At 47.3% G+C, this 25,143-nt stretch overlaps 1 protein-coding gene across 7 annotated transcripts in view; it reads right to left on the reverse strand.

Annotated features, from left to right (window-relative positions):
- The window catches only part of UBAP2 (ubiquitin associated protein 2), a 115,113-nt gene that overhangs the window by 44,296 nt on the left and 45,674 nt on the right, over positions 1-25,143 (reverse strand). For 5 of the 7 annotated variants that reach the window (XM_044443832.1, XM_044443834.1, XM_044443833.1 and 2 more), the window contains 4 exons: positions 15,331-15,385; positions 9,140-9,243; positions 5,575-5,627; positions 2,111-2,178 (listed from right to left, as the gene is read on the reverse strand). In XM_044443832.1, the coding sequence (XP_044299767.1) occupies positions 2,111-2,178; positions 5,575-5,627; positions 9,140-9,243; positions 15,331-15,385 (280 nt within the window). The remainder of the gene's footprint in view (positions 1-2,110; positions 2,179-5,574; positions 5,628-9,139; positions 9,244-15,330; positions 15,386-25,143) is intronic. The other 2 variants (XM_044443837.1, XM_044443838.1) reach the window with 1 other exon arrangement.

The raw sequence follows: 25,143 nt of genomic DNA on the forward strand, positions 1-25,143 counted from the left end.
AGTGTACAGGAAATGGTGCAGCCTCCTATAGAAGCCAGAGAGCTTCGAGCTGTGGAGCGGTATAGAAATTAATTAAATAAAAGTCGACAGAGAAGTGCAGTGGGAGGGCAGCAAAAATGTTCCGGCCTTTCTGTCTGTTAGACACGCAGAAAATAAAACCGCAATACAGAATCCAAAGGCAGCCGAGGCAGAAATCACACCATACCCGGCACACGATCTGCCCAGTGTTTCTGCGCAGAATCCAGCGCAGAAACAAAACAAGCTACCAGCGGGGGGGGGGGGGGGGGGGGGGGGGGGGGGGGCCCCCCCCTCTGTCTGCAGCCCAGGAGACTTCTATGGGGGGGGGGGGGGTCTCCTCCCTGGCACGCAGAAATGCTGCTGGAGCAGGAGGGGCTGCTTCGTCCTCAGGTAGCCAGACCATTCACTCAGGTGAAATTCCTGGTCACCATGGTGACCAGGCCGGGGAAGAATAAGACCCAGAAGGTACAGATAGGGAGGATAAAGGAGAGAAGTTTTTAAAAAATCTGTGTCAGCTGAGTGGGGAAGAACAACAGGGAGCTTCAGATGCTGGGGAGGTACAGAAATGAAACAAACTAATCCAGCACCTCAGGTGAAAACAAACTAATCCAGCACATCATTTAATTTACACTATTTGAAACAAAATCCAAGGCTAACATTCGTGCCAAAAGCAAAAGCAAAAAAAAAAAAAATCACTACTGCCATTAAAAAAGAACTGAATCATGCCCTCCCACCCGCCCCCGCCCCCGAAAACAGGTAGTGTCCAGTCATCGGCAGGGAGGACAATGTCAAACATGGTTTAATCCCTCGAGCCTGTTTGGGCACCCCAAGTGGCTGCATCGAAGGGCCATCCCTTTGCCACAACCTTCCTGCCCACTCCCCGCGTTCGGCTTATGAGGGGAGGCACGGAGTGATGCCCTCGCAAGGCCCATCCTCGTTGCCCCCGTCAAGAGAGCCCACAGATCAAGGGATCGGCAATCCAGGCATGCCCTAGACCAGTGATGGGAGAACACTTTGAGAGACCGAGTGCCCAAACAGCAACCCAAAACCCACATATTCATCACAAAGTGCCAACACTGCAGTAAAACCTGAACACTGAGGTTTTAGTTTAGAAAAAACAACTCGCAGCCAGTCCAAGCAAATATACACATATATCCTTGGCAGCGCACTGACTGGCCATGCGAAAGCCTGGACGAGTCGCGGCTAATGAGTCGTGGCTCGTGGCCTCATTGCGTGGCGCCGCTACCCCTTTCCGAGCAGGCGCAGGGCCCCATGTGCGCTGTTATCCGATGCTCGGCTGCCGGGGCGCTGCTGGGGCGACTTGGCCCGCGTGCCGGCAGAGAGGGCTCTGCGTGCCCACTGTGCCACACGAGCCAGACGTTCGCCACCACTGCCCTGGACTAACAGCTGTAAGGCACAACCAACTCATGGCACCAACAAGGAAAACAAGGCTCCTCTCAGGATCCAAAAGAGACCCCGTTTCTCCCATGTAAGCCAAACTGGAACAGGGCTCAGGTTTTAGAAAGGAGCGAAGAGACTTCAATCTGAATTACAGCCACAATGTGTGGCCAGCTGCATCTCAAAGCCGCAAACTAGATGAAGATTTGTTTTTGGGCCTGGGCAGAACAAGCGTGACACAGATATTTGAGGACCTTCATTCCATTCTCCGTCTCCTAAACCTGCATGCCCAGCAGTTCCCTGCCTCCAAACAGGCCTCTGGCCGCTGCCCATGGCTTCCGTCGGCATTCCCTGATGCAAGTCCTCCTGCAGCTGCCGTCTTTCTAGTCCCAAGCCCCATCCACCCATGAGCAGGGCTGGAAGAGGAAGGAACTAAAAGATTGTTAGTGAGGCCATAGAAGATATTAACATCAGTATACCGGGGGGGGGGGGGGGCTATACCACTCCTGTGACATGCAGATGCTATTAGTCTACAAGTATAAAGACCGACTGTGTTTCGTGAGAGCTGTTCCATGCTCCTTCTAAAATGACAGTATTTTGCAACACCTTTGCTTTACACAAATACACATAGTATGAATTAGTTTGGGGAATGGCTGCATCACATGCAGAACAGAAGGAGCAGGGGAACATATACCTTTGGCCAGGAGCAGCGTGGTTCTCAGCGGGAACAGATGAAGCAGTGAAGACCTTTGTTTCTGAAAGCTGAGAAAGGTGGGAGAGAAATAGAAATTATTGACTACTCTAAGTACTTTTTTCCAGGAGACAGTATTCATTGAGAAATACAAGATGTACCATGCTGAGTGGGGCCAAATGGTTAATGTAGTTCACGTAAAACTACAGCCAGTAAAAAATGGCTACACGGCAGAAACAGGGCTAAATCTTTCTTTTAATATTATAAAATATTATGTTTCAAATATTCCATGTTTCAAATATTCTATGTTTCAAATATTCCAGCCACTTTGGGAATTGACACGCCTTAGACTGGGGGAGCACTTAAGCCACTGAATCCACCTCCCAAAGCAAATTTAAATGAGCCAATATCAATCAAGGGCAGAAGGTATTAAGAAAATTAAAAATGGGGAAACACCAAGAATGGAAGGTTCAGGGAACCAAGTGTGTGAAGTCTTCGCCACAGCTTCACAAGAGATGGTGTTAATCTCTTGAGGCATTATTCAGTGGTATCCTAAAAGGGGGGTTGATCCCAGCTTCCTGGAAGCAAACATGACTGATGGCACTTCTTAAGCTAGGGGAAGAAGCCATCATTCTGGCTGATTTCCATCCTAAACCAAGATGTGACATTTCTGTTGACCATCATGGCCACAGAATTAACTCACTTATTCCTCAACAAGCCAAGTCGGTTCAGGGGGTAACGTGGAGCAGATTTATCCTGGATCACAGGAAGTAGTATAAACAAATAATCCAGACTGCTTTTCGATTAAAAAACAGGACGATGCAGCTTGCCCACTTTCACCCTTAATTTTTCTAATTGTAGTGGAAATATTAACCGATGCTTTGAGAGCTACTTCAAGGATGACTATTCAAGGAAAAATCTCCTTTTTTAAGTCTTCCTGCTGATGACATCTTAGTTATATAACAAAGTCCAGCAACAGCCATCCCAGAGCGTTAGGCCTTCCTTGCAGCATTTCATTAAGTGGCTGGCCTAGAAATCAATTATTCAAAGCCCAAAATGTGATGTTTGAATATCCTTCTGGAAACCAAGCTTATGGGCTGCAACTCCAGCAAGAATGCTTTAACTATTTAGTGTTACAAAAAACAAAAGATAAGTAATATTTTTGTAAAAGAAATTACTTCCCTTTGTTACATAAAATATGACCTGAATAATTTTACTGGCATAAATTAAAGCCAAGCTCCCCTGACTAGAAAGAATAGCAGTCTTTAAAATGTTAATTCTGCATAAAATATTGCTTTTATTACAAACTTCTAATATGGTTTCCTCGACTATGTATTGAAAATTGGCAGAAAATGGTAGATGCTTTTGCCCATGAAAGAAAGTGGATCAGATTAATTCAGTCTAATTGTTCAGGTCTTGTGCTGGGGGATTGGGGTTCCCCATCCTCCCTTCTCAATATAGAAACACAGGCAAAGAAACAGAGCGAGTCAGAAGGGGCTTCTAGTGTGACCCTCAGCTCCAGCCGGCTCTGCTCGTGACATGCCCACCATGCGCATGCCCATATGGAACACTCCACAAACTTGTGAGCATTTGTTGCAAGAGAGCCATGCTAACTCAGTCTCAACATTCCAATTTAGTTTTGTTGTTGTTAGTCGCGAAGTTGTGTCCGACCCATCGCGACCCCATGGACCACATTCCTCCAGGCCTTCCTGTCCTCCACCAGCTCCCGGAGTCCACCCAACCTCACGCCAGCTGCTTCAGTGACTCCATCCAGCCACCTCATCCTCTGCCGCCCCCATCTTTTGCCATCTATTGTTCCCGGCATCAGGCTCTTCTCCAGGGAGTCCTTCCTCCTCATTAGGTGGCCAAAGCATTTGAGTTCCATCTTCAGCATCTGGCCTTCTAAGGAGTTTGTGTGCTGCCAAATCACACACAATTATGGCACACGCTGATGGAAGAAAGAAGAGCTTGCACCTCTGATGGAAAGTCCTGGTGCCTCCTTTTCCAGGACAGGACCCAACTCACACACAGTGAATCACTGACTAAAGATCTGAGCAGGATACAAATTTGGAGGCTGTTGCACCCCAAATTGGTGCTTCAACTCATCTCTTGGGCTCATTTTTTGTAATGCAGTTTCTGCAGAACTGCGCAAAGGGCTTTTGGCCTACCGCATTCCCCGAATTACTACAAGTTTCTCATACAGCTGTTTTGCACTTCGCTCCCAGGGCTACAAAAGGCTTCCATTACGGCCCTCAGAGAAGGGGCAGGGCAAGGCCAGGCAAGACATGGAAGCATCCCATAAGCACTTGTTATTTCAAGTCCGCGTCCATGACCAGGCAACCCAAAAAGACAACAATGGTCAATAGCATGCAGTTGTAAACCGCCAAGCCTGTTACAGCCAATCCCAAAACAGGGCAGGCCTGAAAGGCCCAGCTAATAGATCAGCTTATGGTCTGCGTTCTCCTTGCAGGCAGGACAGATTATGGGCAATGTTAAACTGGCCACAACTGGACCCATTGCTGGGAACTGTGGGATTTATTAGACCACACGATGTGCCCAGCAGCTGAAACTGTTTTTACACACCGAGGTAAACAGTGTTTCTGGGAAGTAACTTAATCTGCCTAAGAGTAGCTCTCTGAGAGAACCCAATCATGGCATATTATCAAAATCAACAGCAAAAGATCCCTCCCTGCCACAACGGCAAATGCCTTGAAGCAAACAGCTGAGCAACTGTGGCTGCCAGATGCTCTGTGAAAGCTGCATTGCCATGCTTGTCCCCTTTTCAGCAAGAACTCTCTGCTCAAAAGCAACCTTGGACCTCGGTGACCTCTCTGACTGAGTCACTCACCAAGCATACATGGGAGTTTTACGTAAATGTTCTCTACTCGCAGCTAATGCCAAAGACAGAAGCTGAGAAGAAAGGCTGGAGAACTATCATGTTCCTTCCCTGCTGATGGGATTGACTGGATGGGCTGGGGTCACATTAGTCCAAAATAAAATAAAATGAATACTTTCGCTAGCAATTCATGTTGTAGAAGGCATGCATTCGGCAGCTGGCACTTCATCACAGATCACAAGGGACAGGTAAGTCCCACTGAGCTGAGTGAAATGGTGTTAAAGGTGCCTTTCCTTTCCTTTCCTTTCCTTTCCTTTCCTTTCCTTTCCTTTCCTTTCCTTTCCAGTAAAGGTGCTCATTGCACTTAGGAAATTATGCAGATTTATCTTTCCAAAGAATTGTGGCTGCACAGGCAAGCTGAGAGCTTGTGCAGCACAAGCTTTTGGGCAAGTGAAGTTTAAACAGTGCCCAAGATTAAAGTTAACCGTGCTTAAAGAGACCCTCATAGAAGCAACAGGGTTCAGCGCTCTGACAAAAGGCTCCATGCAGTTCCAACAGGAGGAGGAGATGCTGGACGATCACAGAATGAACGGAACAGCCCTGCCGACCCAGTAAATAGACAGAGACTTACATCTTCATTCCACTCTTCAGCCGTCCATTCTTCTATTGAGTTCTTCCATGCTCCTGTAGTGATGCAGGGGAGAAGAAGCAAGTCATCAGCCCATAAATCCCAGTGCCGGCAGAAATCTGTGTGGCTTTAACAGTGCAACTTTCAAGATACTCATCATCGTAATTTTGGCAAGGCTTTCAACAATCAAAATGCCAGCCTTGTTGGCATGCTAAATTATTTCCAGCAAGAAAAACAGATTAATCATTCAAGTGTCCATGTAAAGAATAAGGGAAGACAAACACCACCCGGCCTTAACACTGTCTTCCAGAGGAAGCAGGGGTTTTTTGGCGAATAGTATTTTGCTCATAGCCTCAGAACACATTAACAGCTGTCTTCACACCCGAAAAGCAGCCATCGGGCAATGGCAGCCGATTGTCAACATTCTAGCTTTCCACAGCAAACATGCAAGGAGGTAGCACAGAGATTATGACGACGCTACATCTATTTTTAATTTTGAAAGTTTCATCGCTACACTTTTGTTAGATTGACTGACTCTCTCTCTCCTGCCGCTGAATTTCCTTTCTTTTTCATTACAGGGTTGTGATTGTTAACTCCATTTTGCTCTGGCTGTTGCAGTCAATGGACTTTATAGACTCTATTTCTATTTTGTTGTGTTTTAATTATGTACTTGCACGCTGCTCTGGGAACTTTTGAGTTGAACAGCTGGGCGTGAAACATTTAAATAAAACAGTGCCTCCAACACTGAGGACAGCTGGTGAGCAAATTCAGGTTCTTTCCTTGTTTAAGATATTAAGATAGTAAGACTGGGTGAAAGAAGGAGAGGTACCTTACAGGATTTCTTTTTAAAAATTGGAAGACTCCAGACAAAGTTCTTACACACATTCCGCAACAGTACCATTAAGCTGCAAAATCTGGCAGTGTGAAATACGGAGCATAAAACCTTAAGCTGAACGTTTCTTCAAGCTTTGAAATGCTCCGTGCTTTCTGCATGCCTCCACTGAATGGAAGGCTAGTAAAGTTTTCAATTAGAACCAGTGACTGCTTATACTTCTCATAAAAATAAAATTATAGAGGAGCAACAAGTAAGTTCTAAGTGATAGGCTGAAAACTCTTGTAAGTTCATTTGCCCCTCTCCAAATGTACAACTTTATCAGGCCAAACAGCTGCTAAACACGAGTTGGACCAAAATTTTCTCAGTAAGATATTGGCAAATGGCCTTTGTCAGCAGAAACATTGAAACTGTTTTTCAGTAATTAAAGACAACAGTGACAACATACTTGCTCATCCTGAAGACACACATTTAGAAAGTTTAAAAGGTTATTCAGATTTGTTTAGCAATGGCTTAGAAATATCAGAGCAGGAAACTGATTTTTTATTTGACAGTTAATTTTCCTATCCGGATACCTTACAAAGGTAAACAGTAACTTTGAGGGCTGATTAAATTACTAAAGCAAGAACCAACAGGGACATGGGGAAATAATCCAGTCTGGAGAGATGTTTAAATGAGTGGCATAAAATATTCTCCAGTTTGCTAGTTTGGACAATGATTTATGAATTGGGTTCTTTTTCATCAGCACTCAGTGATGCTTATACTAATTCTTAAACCAGAAAGAAATCAGACCCACTGTGCTAATTAATTCCATCAATTTATTTTATTTATTTAAAACATTTCTATGCCGCCCCCATCGCAACAAAGCCTCGGGGTGACTCACAAAGAATACATAAAAACATACATAAATAATAATAATATAACAATTAAAAAACATTTAAAAACTCCCAGTGCATTCTCGGCTAAAAGTTTTAAAATCCTAATTAACTCAATAATTTAACAATTAAAATAAGTTTTAAATAAAAAGGTCTTAGCCTGGCGCTGAAAAACCAATTCACTGCGCAAAGCTGGTATTAACTGCACTTTGGGGGACAGACTGCAGCAAGTATTAGTCCACCTGATTCAAGAGGGGCTCATAAACCTAACCTTAGACTGGCTGTGATCTGAGTGCGCTACGTGAGGCTAAAGCAGCCACAACTGCCATTATTGCTTTGAACACAGAAAGGCAGCTAATAAAATTTATTGGAAATTTACCTCAACCACATTAATTTTTTTCATTTTCCTCCAGAATTTCAGAAAATTTCATATGAAACTCCTAGAGCTAAGGTGAGGTCCAATAAAATCCTGCCTCAGTTTCTTTTACTTGAGAGAGCTATTGAACAGGGGTGCCTTTTCTCCTGTTTTAAATGTAATTCAAAACTTAGGTATATTTTTCTTCTTCTCCAATGGTATGGCTTGGTTTGGGTATTGCAGAGTACGTACCACATTTTAAGAATTCTTGCAGGTTGTCTCCCTTGCATCATGAAGACTAGAAAATTTGAAATGCCCCCAACAAAATTCAAGACCATCTATGGATGAAAAATGTTGTCTCTTCAGGGCTTCACGGGGCACCCACAGCCACCCTGACAAGCAGTCCTATGATCGAACATTCTTCCGTTGGTTTGCAAGCCAAGAGCACTTGCATGTAAATTCAATTCACTGGCGAATTTGTGGGGGTGCTCTGAGGCATGTGCTTAACCACAAGGGCATCTCATTCTTCCGCATGAATGACGTGCCTACTCGTTTATTGCTCTGCTTTTGTTTTGGCTGATGTACACGCCCACATCACGCAAGTGCTTCAGAGGAAGCTCAAGATGTAAGGGGTGCAATGACAACCTGTGGAAAATCCAGACAGCCTGGTCTGCTACGTTTCAAACTGGTTTTGTGGGGAAGCGCCAAAAGTGGCTGGAGAGAAGGTGCTCTGCCAGCAGGTAGGCCTTTGGGAGTGGCTGCGTGCATTGCGAAGGGAAGCAGCCTTTGCTTAAAAGGGGTCCTTTGCGAGCCAGTGGGAGCGCTTTGGAGCCAATGCAGGAGCTCCTTGGCTAATTATCAGAGAGAGGTGGCTGTGTTTTGGGCAACCGTGGGAGTCCCCCCCAGCCCCACCACCAATACAGAGAGGAACCCATTACCACATACGTAAGGGCTCAGGAAATGAATTCCAGTTGGTGAGGTGGTGGAGCTGGAAGGGGACAGTTTCTCGTGGCAGCCAGAAAGCCAACAGACTAACTGCAGAGCAGGTGCCGACATGGGAATCGAGGCGAGAAAGGGTTCCGCTGCAAAGGCATCCAAGGAAAGTGCCGAGGGCTTGCGGGAGAATGAGAGCGAGAGCAAGCCTCTGCAAACCTGACTGTATGGTGGGGTATCCAGAGCGCAGCCAGCTTATGGTGGCTTATTTGCAGACTGGCTTAGTATGACATGCAAACCTGCTCATGCACAAAGCCAGACAGAACTCTTCAGAAGGTCATCAGATTGCCTCCTCGCGAACAGCAGCAAAACAGTTAAGGGCAGCCTCCTTTCCAGAGGGGGAACCGTGAGGCACTCTCCAAAGCCACCTCTCTGCCTGCAATTCTCCACTTCCTAAGCACAAGCCAAAACCCACAGGTAGCACCAGAGGGCACATGGACAAAAAGCAACGCCCATGATAAAGACCGCTTCTGCCAGATGTGCGAATCCTGACTTCTTGCGGCCTTGCCTCACCTGTTCCATCATCTCCGTCATTCTGCCCAGCCTCCCAAGACTCCAGCTTTGCTCCAAAGCCATCTGTGGCAGAAGATTCCGTATAATCTGCAGGGTTAAATGTCCTACAGGTCAAAAGAGTTGAGAAAGTCAGAAATGTACAGAAAACTGGGCTTATGTACCTGCCTCAGACGGAGCTGTGCTATTCGCCTGCCTATTCCCGCACTGTCTGCTCTGGAGGCCAAGGGGCCCTCTGGAATCCCAGGGCTCCTCCCCAGATCCCCTTCCGCCTCTCCTCGTAACTAGATGAACATTAATCCTGGACCCCAGACAGTGCAAAGCGTGTGCACTTCTGCAGAGATACCGAGCAGGGAAGAGCCACCATGAACATACCCAGCAGCTATGGAAGAAAGTGCTTCCTTTTACAGCATTAACAGAAGTGGGTTGAAGGCAGAAAGGAGACTCTTCCTTAATGTGGCTGCTTTAACAAATTGGCAAGTTGTGTTAATAAACACAACATAATATGTGTTTTGCATGCATGCATGATTTCCCTGGTCCAACAGCTGTCATTTCCTCTCAAAAGACCCCAGTCAGTGAGTGGGGAAACTCTGGGAAGCCGCAAGGAGCTGGAATACACTGTAATGTTTATATTGTGTTTATTTATTTATGATTGTGAGCCGCCCCGAGGCTTCGGCGAATGGGGCGGCATAGAAGTTCTCTAAATAAATAAATAAATAAATAAATAAATAAATGGTAAGATCAACAAATGGGCTAATTTGGCACACTGCCACTCCTTCTGCACCTGAAATAGCAGTAATTAGGGCAAAATTGTACTTTCAAAACAACAAAGAACAGCCTGCTTCCCTCCTCCACTGGTAAATCAGCCTGAAAGGTCAACTATATATGCGAAGCATGGAGTTCCCAAAGGGAGAGGACAGATGGTTTACCAGTAACTGTGGGTCTTCAAGAGGGTCTCTCTAGAGCTGAGATGTTTAGATGCCCACCCCTTTCCATATGATCCCAAGGAAGGCAAAGACCCCACCGCTCAGTTTCCCTGCGAGTGCCACAGTGACACCCCTAAATTGAGAGGAACCGTGAAAGCAAGAGTACTTGCAGCGCAACAGGATTGTGATCTGTGTGACTACACAATGGCCACCTGATGAAGACTTTGTGTATCACACATACAGATAATTAGCTGATTTATCAGGAGGGAGAGGGGAACAAGTAGTCAAGTCCGAAGAGATGAAAGTATTGCCCATCCCAAAGAAACTTCAACAGCAAAGCAGCAACAGTTACTGAAGGCTGCAAACTCTTGAAAAGGCTACAGAAGAAGTGACAACTCAGATGGACTTGCCTGTACTGACTATTGCACTGATAGCTGAACCAGGCTGTTTTATCATTTGCAATACCAAAATGAACAGGCTTCAAGTCAAAACAAAGAATGCTTATTTTTTTTCCCCCTCTGTAACAATTTCAATGTTTTTTAATGAAGACTAGAGGCCTTTATAAGTCTAATGTGTGAAAGAAAAACTCCAAAGGTGTCTGGAAGAAAACAGGGAATGAACAGCCTAAGTCACAGCCTTGGGCAGCAACCTTGGATGCAACCCGAGTGCTGCCTTGCTCCTGCGATGGACCATAAACAGGGGGTCAAACTGGGGAGCCACCAGAGTGTCCCTGCCCTGCACCAAGAAATTGTGACAATAAGAGAATTTTAAAGTCAAGGAACCTGAGATCAGACACAGTAAGTTTGAAGGACTTGGACATTACAAAAGTCAACACCACAGAGGAGCTCCTGATAGGAATTGGCTAGGAGACTAATGGATACCAGTGCTTAATTTTCTTTAGAAACTGACCAACTGTCAAATGAAAGAGACCCACAGGCCCCTGAATCTGACAGCAGGCTGCAGATAACACTGCAAAATGAGGCCAGAGGTGACAAAGCAAACCCTTGATAGAAGGGCAAAGTCCCGATAATATTGGAAGGCACCTCCAAGAAAGTGAACAGAGGAAAAAGTGGCCAGGGCGACTTCTTTGATATTGTTATTTATTTTATATTGTTAAATTTTATATTGTTATTTTTGTATTTTATTGTATTTGTGCTGTGAGCCGCCCCGAGGCTTTGGCAAGGGGCAGCACAGAAATGTTTTAATAAATAAATAAAATAAAAAAACTCACACAGGGAGTTCACACAGGTAACTGTCAGGGGAGTGATGCCGTTTCCCCTGGGCCCTGACAGAGAAGCCAGCCTGTTTCACCTTGCAAGCAGCCGCAAGATTAGCACCAAGCCTGCAGGCGTTTGCAGGGTGAGAACCAGTGCAGTCATGCAGAGCAGCCAGGGTCCAGGGGAGGCTCTGTAAAGACTCTCCGGTCCCGCTCATTTTGTGACAGGAACATGAGTTTTCGTAGCGGCTACTCCAGGCTCCCAACTTGGCTTCCGAGTCCAATCTTGAGCAAGACCGGGAAGCCTCCTGCGACTCGCAGCTGGCCTGCATGGCTGCACTGGCATGTATCCTGCAGGTATGTATTGTACTGAGACTAAACCTGCAAGGTAAACCAGGCAGCCTTCTCACGGGGCCATCAGGGAGAGCTGCACTGCTCTGCCGAGCCCGGCATCCCCTCTCCCGCTGAAGCAGAACCTGCAAAGCAGGCCTCATCTGATGTGATGCTGGTCTCTTGCAGAACAGGGTCTAGCACAGTAGTGGGCCATGAATCCCCTTCTTCTTTCTTCATCTTTGGCTGGGCACGCCGATCTATAGGAAAGGGTGTAGAATCGGCCTTTTTTCTGCAGTGGTCCAGCCCAGTACGGGGGGGGGGGGGGGGGATTGGTCAGTTACATTTCGACCTGACGTTGGCCAAACTGATTGGTCTGATCATGCGGCAGGAAATGGTGGACAGGATGAAGCCATCCAGGAAGGTGCTGAAGCTGCACTGGTTCTCGGGCGTAGCTGGGATGCTTTCAAACAAATCCGGAGATTTGCCTCTCCAAACCCACAGCCTGTAGGTCTCATTCCAGGGCTACCACACAATGCCACAGGAAATAATTTTATCACGCTGGCTTGGTAAAACCATGACAATAGCAGTGTAATTGTATCCCGTGGCTCCTACCCAAAGGAAAAAAACACTAGGCCCATCAGCGGGTGGTAACTTTCCCCTACGGTCTACAAACTTACAGAAGGGGTGCCAAAGGGCCCCCCTGTTAGAAAAAAGTGTGGCAAACGTACTTACAGAATTAAAGCAAATATTGAAAGGAATGCCTTAAAAACTAGGAAAAAGAAATATGAGAATAAAATGGAAGAAAAGCACTCGGCTCCATCACCAAACAACCCATTTCATATGGAGAGCTCTCAGTGACAATGCTGTGGCAGTGACTGAAGAGAAAATGTGGAGAAATGTGGGGGTGCCACTCTCGGGGTGTGCACGGGATAGGGTGGGCTTCCCACCTGAACGCATCAGTTCTAGAGAGCTCTAAAGGAGGCACACAACCACACAAACGAACCCACGGGCCCCTGGGCTGGACAGAAGAAAGCAAGTTGCCTTGCAATTCGCCACTGAACCCTGACTCACTGCTGAATCTGACGTTTCAAAATATTCTGAACACGTTAATGGCAACCAGGAATGCCGGGCTGGCTATGAGATCCGGCTTTGCACAGGGGTGTCCAAGCGACACCTGTGGGCTCCAGTGGCTCTGGCAGATGTGCCAGCTGCATCGGCCCCTGAGAAAATCGCCTGGTGTTCCTGCACACATCAGCATCACTGGGATGGGCTCTGCCGTGCGGCTGCCTTTGAGAAGCGCTCGGAAATCCCGCCTGGCGTGGAACGCAGCAGCCACGTCCTTAAGGGAGGCTTCCAGGCTCGCACGAATCACGCGGCACCTGCAGATTCCCACCAGTTTCCTCCTCCTGAATCCGTGGATGGTGCTGAGCCCTAAGGGACTGGATTTTGGAAAGACTTGCCCGTAGGACGCTGCCTATTTACTGCAATATGGGGCCGATCATGCCTCCCCCACAACTTTAAAGGCGAGTCAGACACTTGCCACAAAAGGGCCTCCGCAGTGCTGGTGTCTAGGGAACGGAAACCTTCTTAGGGGCACTCCGTCCTCCACTCCACCCTCGCTTGGACGACTGCAGCAGCATCAAAACACTGAACCAGTGTTAACCCAGGTTCCATCTGGGTGCCAGGAAGCACTTCCTGACAGTCGGGACCCCGAGGGTGTGGAATGGGCGTCCAGCGGGGGTGGCTGAGGCCCCATCGGTGCGGGTGTTCAAGGAGAAGCTGGACATGCGCATGGTGGGCATGTCGTGAGTGGAGCCGGCTGGGGCCGGGGGTCAGACTAGACGGCCTGGGAGGCCCCTTCTGACTTGCTCCATGTTTCTATGTTTCTATATAGGTTAAAGGTCCTTTTGCTGGTTATTAGCTGTTGAAGTTCACTTTAATCCAGTAACTTTAGAAGTGGTTTTGTCTGTTCCCATTCATTTGAATTATGTTCCATGGATGTGTTAGGGCACCGTGCCACAGATGACGACAGGAATTGCAGAATACAGAAGACGTTAACCAAATGCTGCTCACTCAGCTCCCCTTTACAAACAGCAACATCCCCGGCCTCAGCTGTTCCCTCATGGCTCACAGACAGCGACATCTGCACTGGGAGAACTCACAGCGCCATGAGGGCACGATGACTTCAAACAGAGGGGAGCACTGTCCTTATCTCATACTGAAGCAATGGCACATGGAAGCTCAAAGCCACCGCCTCAGGTCAAAGCACGCGGACACCTGAGCGGGCCCTCCACGGAGTCATGACGGGGCTTCTCTAAAAGCACGCCTGTGCGCGCCTCAGACCTGTCCTTCAGTCCCTTGGTGCCCATGATGCGCTGCCTGGCGCAAGGGCAAGAGAAGAGCGCCAAGGCTGGGACGTTTCAGCTGCACAGAGAGGGGCATCGCAGGAGAACAAGTGAATGTGCCGTGCATTTGACACTGCCAGGTGTGATGACAAGCCATCACCTACTGCCAGCAGAGGATGTAATTTCAGAAACCCTCAATAGAATACAGCTGCGGTGAATGAGCTTAGAAAGTCCTTTAACTCTTTATCCTCCCATCTGCTGCCTATTTTAGATCATAAAGAAAGTTTCGGTTAATGCTCCCATGGTATCAGGTTCTAATTTCCAGCGGGGTAGCTATGTTAAACAAAACAAAACCTGAAGGACTCACACATTTACTATGGTATTAGCTTTCACAGACAAGAGCCTATTTCATCAGAAGTGTCTTGGGTTGATCTCCGGTATGAGCGTCACCATTAGATACCAGTTCAGTTTTCGAAACAAAAAAGACTCCCAAATGTTGCTACGAGGGTGTCCGAGTGCAGAGGGGCACCCCTTTATTTCTGAGATAACCACTTCTGGGATTTGACAGACTGCTTGATTTGGAGGCCAATTTCTTCCAAGGCCTTTTATACATTCTTAACATGATACTGAAACGAGATATCATAACTAAGACATTTATACGCAGCGAAGCTCTGAATTTTTCCCTCCCAAGTACACTATACATTCATTTTGCCCCTCTCCAGGTCTGTGGTGTTTCTGGCAGTCAGGCAAAGGAGTGTTCCTGGCAGAAACAGAACTCCCAACTATCTGATTGTATGCTAGGCCTGTCTGCATTCAGCACTGGAGCATTCACAGAATGCTATTTTGGGCCTTTTGAAAGACCCCTCCTTTCGAAAACTGAGCACATCGTGAAAATGGCAACTGCCAACGACAGCTATCACTGCCACCATTGAGAAGGAACCTCCTTGGACCAATATGACAGAAGCAAGTCTCTGTATCTCTTGGTGTCTCTTGGGCCAGCCCCAAGCCAGGCACTGGCGCTTCCATGCCCCAACATGTCATGAAGCAACCTGCCCTCAGGAACGCATGGCTATCTTCACACGATCCAATGCTGGTCCACTTCCTCCACCAACAAATGCCCGGGTTTGGCGCAATTGTCCTGAGCCACATGGCTAGTCATCTCGCGCCAATCTAACCTGGTTGCCATGGTTAACAAGTTGCTCCAGGAGCCCACAACATCTGCAGCAGCTTATGAGGCACTCCCATAGTTCAGATTCAGCGCAAGATTCAGTCTCTTGCCCTGGGTTCTTCTTCCACACATGGCTGGGCAGCAGCGATAGGCCCGCTTTAGTTTGGTATCTTAATCCTCTACTCAGTATATTAAGACAGACCTACCCCATGCCTTGGGCTGAAAACCTCCCTGCTCCTCTTCCTCGGCCACGTCCAAATCCTGCAAGAAGAAAAGAGTTTTGTTCAAGGGTGCAAGGCGGCAAAGCCACATCCAATTCCTAGGTTGCAAAATGAAAGTCCGGTTGAGTTAGGAGGGTTCCAAAGGAAGGTCTTCCCTTCCTTCTCTCTTCACAAGCAGCGCACACTTCTTGAACAAGGAAGCGATAACAGAAGAAGTATCCGAGCAGGACAAGCAACGTTTCCTCTACCCTCTTTATAAACATCAACAGTGAAAGTAAGGCCATTCTGACCTAGTCTTGATAGAAAAAGCAATAACAAATAAAACTGATGACATCCCAAGTCAATGACTGCAAAAGTGCAACCAGCCCAGTCAAAACAAGGAATACTTGGGTTATCGTCATTCCTCCCCACCATCAAACAAGCCTGGGGTCCAGCACTTGCCACATTCGAGGACCACAGGAATTCTTATGTTCTAAAGTTTTACTGCTTTCTAAATGGAGTAGCCTTCATAGTCAATAAAAGAGTAGGAAAAGCAGTACTGGGATACAATCTCCAAAATGACAGGATGATCTCAGTTCGAATCCAAGGCAAACCATTCAACATCACAGGAGTCCAAGTCTATGCCCCAACCACTGGTGCTGAAGAGGCTGAAGTTGACCGGTTCTATGAAAGCCTACAACACCTTCTAGAATTAACACCAAAAATGATGTCCTCACCATCATGGGGGACTGAAATGTTAAAGCAGGAAGCCACAAGATAACCAGAATAACAGGCAATTTTGGCCTTGGAGTACAAAATGAAACAGTGCACAGGCTGGTAGAATTTTGTCAAGAGAATACGATGGTCATAGCAAACACTCTTTTCCAACAACCCAAGAGACGACTCTACACATGGACATCACCAGACGGTCAACACAGAAATCAGATTGACTATGTGCTCTGCAGCCAAAGATGGAGAAGCTCTATACAGTCAGTAAAAACTAGACCAGGAGCTGACTGTGGCTCAGATCATGAGCTTCTCGTTGCAAAATTTAGGCTTAAGTTAAAGAAAGTACGGAAAAGCACTAGGCCACTCAGGTATGACCAAAATCATATCCCTGATGAATATACAGTAGAGGTGACAAATAGATTTAAGGAATTAGATCTGATAGACAGAGTGCCTGAAGAACTATGGATGGAGGTTTGCAACATTGTACAAGAGGCAGCAACTAAAACCATCCCAAAGAAAAAGAAATGCAAGAAAGCAAAATGGCTGTCTGAGGAAGCTTTACAAATAGCTGAGGAAAGAAGGGAAGCAAAAGGCAGGGAAGAAAAAGAAAGATATACCCAATTTTCTCTTAGAGAAAATTGGAGATATGAAGGGAACGTTTCATGCAAAGATGGGCATGATAAAGGACCAAAATAGCAGAGACCTAATAGAGGCAGAGATTAAGAAGAGGTGGCAAGATTACACAGAAGAACTATACAAGAAAGAGCTTACTTAATGTCCCTGACAACCACGATGGGGTGGTCACTGACCTCGAGCCGGACATCCTGGAATGTAAAGTCAAATAGGCCTTAGGAAGTCTGAGCAACAACAAAGCTATTCAAAATCCTAAAAGACGATGCAGTAGAAGTGCTACACGCGATATGCCAGCAAATTTGGAAAACTCAACAGTGGCCACAGGATTGGAAAAGGTCAGTTTACATTCCGATCTCAAAGAAGGGCAATGCTAAATAATGTTCAAACTACTGCACCATTGCACTCATTTCACATGCTAGCAAAGTGATGCTCAAAATCCTACAAGCCAGGCTCCAGCAGTACGTGGACCGAGAACTACCAGAAGTACAGGCAGGATTGTGAAGAGGGAGAGGTACTAGAGATCAAATTGTCAACATACGCTGGATCATGGAGAAAGCTAGGAAGTTCCAGAAAAACATCTACTTCTGCTTCATTGACTGTGCTAAAGCCTTTGATTGTGTGGATCACAACAAATTGTGGCAAGTTCTTAAAGAGATGGGAGTACCAGACCATTGTATTTGTCTCTTGAGAAACCTATGTGCGGGTCAAGAAGCAGCAGTGAGAACTGGATACGGAACCACTGATTGGTTCAAAATTGAGAAAGGAGTTCGGCAAGGCTGTATACTGTCGCCCTGCCTATTTAACTTGTATGCAGAGCACATCATGAGAAAGGTGGGGCTAGATGAATCACCAGTTGGAATTAAGATTGCTGGGAGAAATATCAATCATCTCAGATATGCAGATAATACCACTCTAATGGCAGAAAGTGAAGAGGAACTAAAGAGCCTCTTGATGTGGGTAAAGGAGGAGAGTGCAAAAGTTGGCTTGAAACTCAACATTAAGAAAACTAAGGTCATGGCATCCGGTCCTCTCACTTCCTGGCAAATAGATGGGGAAGAAAAGGAGGTAGTGACAGATTTTATTTTCCTGGGCTCCAAGAACACCGCAGATGGGGACTGCAGCCAAGAAATTAAAAGACGCTTGCTCCTGGGGAGGAAAGCTATGGCAAATCTAGACAGCATACTAAAAAGCAGAGGCATCACCCTGCCAACAAAAGTGCATATAGTCAAGGCCATGGTTTTCCCAGTTGCAATGTAGGGCTGTGAAAGCTGGACCATAAGGAAGGCTTAGCGCAAAAGGATTGAGGCCTCTGAATCGTGGTGCTGGAGGAGACTCCTGTGAGTCCCTCGGACCGCAAGGCGATCAAACCGGTCAGCCCTAGAGGAGATCAACCCTGACTGCTCTTTAGAAGGCCGGATCCTGAAGATGAAACTCAAATACTTTGGCCACCTAATGAGAAGGAAGGACTCCCTGGAGAAGAGTCTAAAGCTGGGAACAATAGATGGCAAAAGAAGGGGACGGCAGAGGATGAGGTGGCTGGATGGAGTCACTGAAGCAGTTGTTGTGAGCTTAAGTGGACTCTGGGAGATGGTGGAGGACAGGAAGGCCTGGAGGAATATTGTCCATGGGGTCGCGATGGGTCGGACTCAACTTCATGACTAACAGCAACAACACTCACTAAACAAATAATTACTCTGAAGACTTCAAACATACTGTGTACAAAGTCTTATTTCTACAAGTCTAGAAATAAGTCTACAAATGCTATGTATTTTAGCCCATCCGACTCTGTAGCCATTGACAGAAAAAGTCCCATGTTTGGTAGTAAATTGTATCTTCTTTTTCCTTAAGAGATAAAGTCAGTCTATCCATTTCTGCACAGTCCAATATCTTGTTCAAGACCAACTCTTCAGCCGGCCGCTCTTCATTCCTCCAGCACTGCGCATATGCGGTCCTTGCCACTGTTATTACATGCGAGGTCAAGCATTTACTTTGTTTATCAAGATCACCGGGGAAAATGCCTAACAGAAATATTTCTGATTTAAACATTACAGATCTTTGCAACATTTCCTCAAGCCATCTATGTATTTTAACCCAGTATTTTTTTTTTTTTGCTTTATCACAGGTCCACCACATGTGATAAAAGGTACCAGGTTTCTGTTTACATTTTGAGGACCACAGGAATTCTCAGGCGACCTGATCCAAGCGCAAGGGGATGGCAGGGGAAGTGCAAGAGGCAGGCAGTGTTGGGAAAGGCTCAGTGAGCCAAAGGCAGACTGTGAGCTACTGGTATGAGTGTGAATGGATCGTTCTGTCTTGCGTAGGATACAGAACTTAAGAGAAAGACCACCCTCTGACGGTTCAACCTCTGACTGTTGCCAGCTTTACAATTCTACATCGTTTCACTACTAATACTCCAGGGAGGCTCAACTCCTGCATCCTGCATCAATACAACCCAAATGCTTTACTTCAAATAACTGAAGCAACGCCAGCACAGCCGTCCCCTCATGTATGCCTGGAAGACACACTCAAGTTCCCGTGCCTGTAGGAGACTTTGCACAAGCATGTACTGCTCCAAGCTTTAATCCATCATCAAAGGAAACAAGAGACACAAGATTCTCAGAAACCCACGTGTCAGAGGTCTGCCCTCAATTAGCCCATGCTGGTTTCTTAGTAACTCTCCAATCCTGTGTCAACAGCCTCCTTTTTAAAAAGGAATCTTTCTCTTGCTCCCAATTTGTATCTTTTGCCAAGTGGCTCTTTTCCACATCCATGGCGATTCCTTGAGCAACCGTCTCTGTTTGTTCTACTCATCGGCATTCCATGATTTTTTGTGCCAATTAAGCTTCATGGTTTTACCAAAATAGTGCATTAGCCCAAGATATCAACAGAAAACAATGAAAAGCTAGACACACACAGGCTATATATAGCAGAATTAGGCCACTGCAAATGACTAGAGCAGCAAAGTAATGCAAACAGGAAACCTCAGTTTTGGAAAAGGCCAGCATGGAAAGCAGCCCTCACACCCAAGCAGATATGAGAACATAAAAGGAGCCACACTGGATCATGTATTCCCATACCTGCACTAAGCCTCGCAGAACGATACAGGTCTGGAAAAGAGGATGAGGACGCCCAAGCCTCCCTCAGTCGGGCCAAAAGCCTGCCGGGGGCCGCATTCTGCTCAGGTGCCTGTGGGACATGCAGAACAAGTAGCGCCCTCCTGCTTGTGTCCCACAGCAACTGGCGTGCTGCCTCTGAGACCAGCCGCCTCGAAAAACCGTGATTTCCTGGTGATTGAGACCCCCACTCCAAGAAGCCCCAAACCTGACCAATGAACAGGTATTCTGCGAGTTGAAGTCCAAAACAACTGGGAGACCTACTTACTATCCACTCCTGTTGCTGGCCAAAACAGAGCCACGAACAGTTTTTCCCACATTAGGGAATTTAAGGTGGCCACCAAAAAATGCTGCACATCTCACAAAAACTTCTCAGCGCCCCTTCGATCTGCGTGCTTGGGAGGCAGGCAGGCATTCTCAGAGCGAGGGCCGCCCTAACCTGGCTGGGCTCCAAACTCCCCAAGCAGCGTGGCTGGCGCAGGATGAGGGACGCTCTAGTCCACTGGATCTGGAGGCCAACAGGTTGAGTAGGGCTGACAAAGAGACCTGCTGGCCTTTCGAAGATCACAGGTCACCACAAAAAGCTTTCGGTGAAGAGACTCTTCCTGTATTTTCTTTAAAAGCGTCTAGGCTGCGTTCTGAGCAGGCGGCTTCCCCAGACGACAGCGCCAAAGGTGACACTCAGTGCTATAGGGCGCTTTGCACATAAACGCAAAGTAGTAATGGCAACAACAACAGGGACCTTCTGAGTGGAAAGCAGATGCTCCACCCCTCCATGATGTATGTCCCTTGCTATAAACGGGCCAATAAAATCATTTGGATGAGGGGGTTTTGCTTTGCTTTGCTTTGCTTTGCTTTAAGAGTGTCAGTCTATCAGTCACGTCCAACCCCTCGCGACCACATGGACCACATTCCTCCAGCCCTTCCTGTCCTCCACCATCTCCCGGAGTCCACCTAAGCTCACACCGTTCAGTGCCTCCATCCAGCCTCCTCATTCTCTGCCCTCCCCTCCTTCTTTTGCCATCTACTGTTCCCAGCATGAGGCTCTTCTCCAGGGAGTCCTTCCTTCTCACTAGGTGGCCAAAGTATTTGAGCTTCATCTTCAGGATCCGGCCTTCTAAAGAGCAGTCAGGGTTGTTCTCCTCTAGGACTGACCGGTTTGATCGCCTTGCGGTCCAAGGGACTCGCAGGAGTCTCCTCCAGCACCACAATTCAGAGGCCTCAGTCCTTCGGCGCTCAGCCTTCCTTATGGTCCAGCTTTCACAGCCATACATTGCAACTGGGAAAACCATAGCCTTGACCATACGCACTTTTCTTAACATATACCACAGGCCTATGCAGTTATGTCTTATTTATTTATTTAAATTAATTATTTTAGAATTTTTGTATGCTGTCCCATTCGCATGAGCCTTGGGACGGCTTACATACAATAAACGAACACAATACAAATAGTGCACATAAAATCCAGATTCACCCTGGCTGCAAAATAAAAACCTATAGATGACATTAAAAATTGTCAAAATACTGTTTAAATAAAAAGGTCCTAGCCTGGCGCTGAAAAACAAATAACGACGGCACCAGGCAGACCTCTCTGGGGAGTGCATTCCATAAGTGGGGCACCACCGCAGAGAAGGCCCTCCTCCGGGTACTCACCCTCCTGCTGTCTCTCCCGGAGGAGGGCCTCTGCTGCCGATCTCAGCGGGTAGGAGGGCAAATACGGAAGAAGGTGTTCCTTTAGGTATCCAGGTCCCAAGCCGTGATAACCTGCACCTTGAATTGAGCCCGAACTTCCCTTCCCTTGCTCTCCAGATTCACAGCAAACGAATCTTTGCACCAGCTTCAAGGCCAGATACAGGAAAACACCTTCTGCTTTCAAAACAACTTTTTGAGCATTGGGAAGCAAAGCTTTCCCTGTGATGCAAATGTCTAAAGACGTGTACACCACTGGAGAAATGCTATACTGACAAACAGCTGCATCATGTAACTGCTAGGTGAAAATAGTTCTCCGACTGCTACTCTTCTTTCTCGGCTTTAGCTTTGTGGCTATGCTAGAAACAGATGCCTGCATAACTGATCGACACTCAAAATACAAACCCCAGACAACGAAGGAACCTGGCACCTTCATGTCCCAGTCAGACCTGTGAAGTTAACTTGTACTCTCACTTAAGGGTGACTTCTATGCTGACTCTTCTGGTTATGTGTCGTGAGTTATGGCAACCCTATGAACGAATACTCTCCAAACCCCCCCGTCCTTCGCAGCTGCCTCCTTCACCAGAGGCGGCCCGCCTGCATCCACCCCTTGCCGAGGAGCTGGGCGGGAGGAGGCCTTGCACCCATCCTGCTGGACAGGTCCTGCGGGCGGCTGGCTGGCCACCACGTGGGCAGAGTGCTGGACTGCATGGAGCGTTGCTGTGATCCAGCATGTTCTTATCCCTGCTCAGCTCTTGCCGACTGGGGCTTCCTTCATGGAATCGATCCATCTCATGGTTCTTCTTCTTCTTTTGCCTTCAGCTCTCTCCAGCGTTATTTTCTCCAGTGAGTCTTAGTTTCTCATGATGGGCTCTATGTACATCTTCCGTTTCATTTTTGCTTCCAGGGTTCTGGAAGCCAAAAAGGCATGGCTTGACTTGATCTAGGACCCACTATTTGCCTTCCAATCAGTCCAGGGTATTCGCAAACTCTCCTCCAGTATTATGTTCTGAATGCGTCAGTTTTCTTCCTGTCTGCTTTCTTCACTGCCCAGCTTTCACATCCTTACACAGCAACTGGGAATACAATAGTGTGGATGATTTTGACTTTGGTCTGCAGAGAAACATCCCTGCGCTTGATTATCTTTTCTAGTTCCTTCTTTGCTACCCTTCCCAGTCTCGGCCTTATTTTATTTTTTTGGCACAGTCACCATTTGAAATGATGACCGAGCCAAGGTATGCAAAACTTTTCAATTTCTGCTCTGTTGATATTAAAGTAGTACAAATCTGCGGCAGCTGTGACTTTCCCTTTCCCCCATGTTCAGCTGCAGTCCTGCTTTCGCACCTTCTTCCATATTCATCAGCCCTTTCAGTTCACTTCCTGCCTGTACGCTCTGGGGCCTTCCTCGGGGTGTCAACTCGAGAGGCTCAGAGGTGGCAACTAGTGGGGGGGGGGGGGGGAGGTTGGGATCTTTGGCACAACCTCCCTGCTGCAGCCTGCCCAATGCCGAATTTACCATCTCTTCATCACCAGGTTAAAACAGCCCTCTTTGTGGAGGCTTTCAAAGATCACCATGGTCATTCAGAGCCCATCTCCCTGGCCTGATGGTTTCATCCAGGTGCCCTCCCTCCCTCCCTCCCTCCCTCCCTTCCTGGCTGGGTCTTTTCAATTTATTTAATGTATTTTAATGCTATTTTATTTGACTTTTAAATGTTCCAAATGCTGTTTTATGTATTTTATTTGATTGTTTCTATATCCTGTTATGAACCACCCAGGGAGCTCCAGCTACAGAAGATTATTACTAATAAATGCAATAAATAGTAATACTATACTATCATCCACATATCTCAAATTATTGATGCATCTTCCACCAAGTTCCACTCCTATCTGGGATCGTAATCCAGCTGTCCTCATGGTATGTTCTGCAAAACAGGCTGCATTTTATCTCTCTGTTCACCCTCGCCTGAAGTCTTTGCCTAAAGGAATCCATTCTGTACCTCCACATTCTGCCCTAACACCAGCCTCACGACCACAGCACAATCAACCGCTGAGGGACACTCATTTCCTTCAGAACCATCTATCGCCTCTTGTGATCCACACAGTCAAAGGCTTTGTTGCAGTCTACAGAGCATAGACTGATCTTCTGAAGTTTTTTGGTGTGCTCTAATAGCCAAGGTATTTTTGCAATACGTGCTCAAGTGCTGCTTTATTTTTGGCACCCAGCTTGAATATCAGACATTTCTCACTCCAGGGAGGGTAAAATTCTTGGTTGCGACACCTTGAGCATTACTTGGCTCGCATGGGAAACAATGCAATGGTCCCATGACCGCTGCGCTCTTTTGCACCTCCTTTCTTGGAGATCAGGATGTATGCTGAACACCTCCAGTCTCCAGGCCATTGTTTGTCCTCCATCTTTATGGCCATATTCTTGCTAGGATATGGCCCAATTCAGTCCCTGCAGCTGGGAATAATTCTTCTTGTGCTTGCTGTCTACATCCAATGCTTCCTTCCTTCCGAGTGCTTTCACAGCAGCCTTCACTTCACTTTCTAATAGTGCAGGAATTAAACTTTGAAACTCTGATGGATATGAAAAGGGTGGCTTTGGTCCCTTCCGTTCTGCAGAACCTCCCCCATGGTTCTGACCCATACCAAGTGCTGCACGGCGGCTTGGATCCTCAGATACTTGATGGGATCGCTCAGGTGGGGTGTCCTAAGGAATCTGTTCCTGGGAGTTTTTTTTATAATTCCAAGGAGCAGCTCTTCCAGGCCCCCTCTAAGAGCCAGCAATCTGCCAGGAGATGTCCCTGCACATCTAATAAGCTGGGGAGAAGAGCAGTCATGTTGAACCGGGTTTCTTTCATTCCCTCTCCGTGCACTCAGCTCGGGCCTCGCTGCCACCTTGGCTTATGTTCCCTGGGGATGCCATTCCATGGGAAGGAGGGCTTGAAGGAAGGGAGGCCACTGCCACATGTCCATGGAAGCCTTTTATTTGTGCTTGGTTTCTACCTTGTCAAGCAGTTCCCGAAAGAGGTGTCGTCCCACAATGGAACGCTCGCCCGACCAGAATCACCTCTCCATGCATGTCCCAGTTTCTCAGGCAGGCATTCCTCCTTGCCACTGCACTTAGGCTATAGCCCTGTGCTCTAAGCTGGAAACAGTTCGATGCATCTGCCGGGGAGGGTGCAGCTGCGGCTGCCTCTTTCACAGCCCTCTGCCTATCCTGTGCTAGAGACATCTTCTGGGGGTGGCTGGCTGTCTTCATGAACACACCATGCACAATGACAGGAGCGGCTGCCTCTCGAAGGGGCAGGGCGAAGCCCCCACGCACCTGGGAACGGAAGGTTCTGCCCTTCCGTCGTGCGAGTCCCCTGGCCAACCATCAAAATCCTCCACCCGGGCAGGAGGGGAGAGGAATCGGGCAAGTGCAATTTTGAGTTGGCTAGCACGGCCCGCTGACCGTTGTACACCACGGCCGATACCCACGCAGTGGTGCGATTCGGGACTCGTCTGCAGCACGCCAAGCAACTGGGCTAGAGGCATGCAGTGGCGGATGCATGGTAGTCCAGTACGCTCCATGATACTCTTGGGCTGGTCCCCAACTTCTGTGAGCTCTGCTGCGGCGGCTAAGCCACAAGCGCACCACACAACCCACGCT

This window comes from Varanus komodoensis, unplaced genomic scaffold (assembly GCF_004798865.1).
Source record: "Varanus komodoensis strain SLA01 unplaced genomic scaffold, ASM479886v1 scaffold43, whole genome shotgun sequence".
Lineage (NCBI taxonomy): Eukaryota > Metazoa > Chordata > Lepidosauria > Squamata > Varanidae > Varanus > Varanus komodoensis.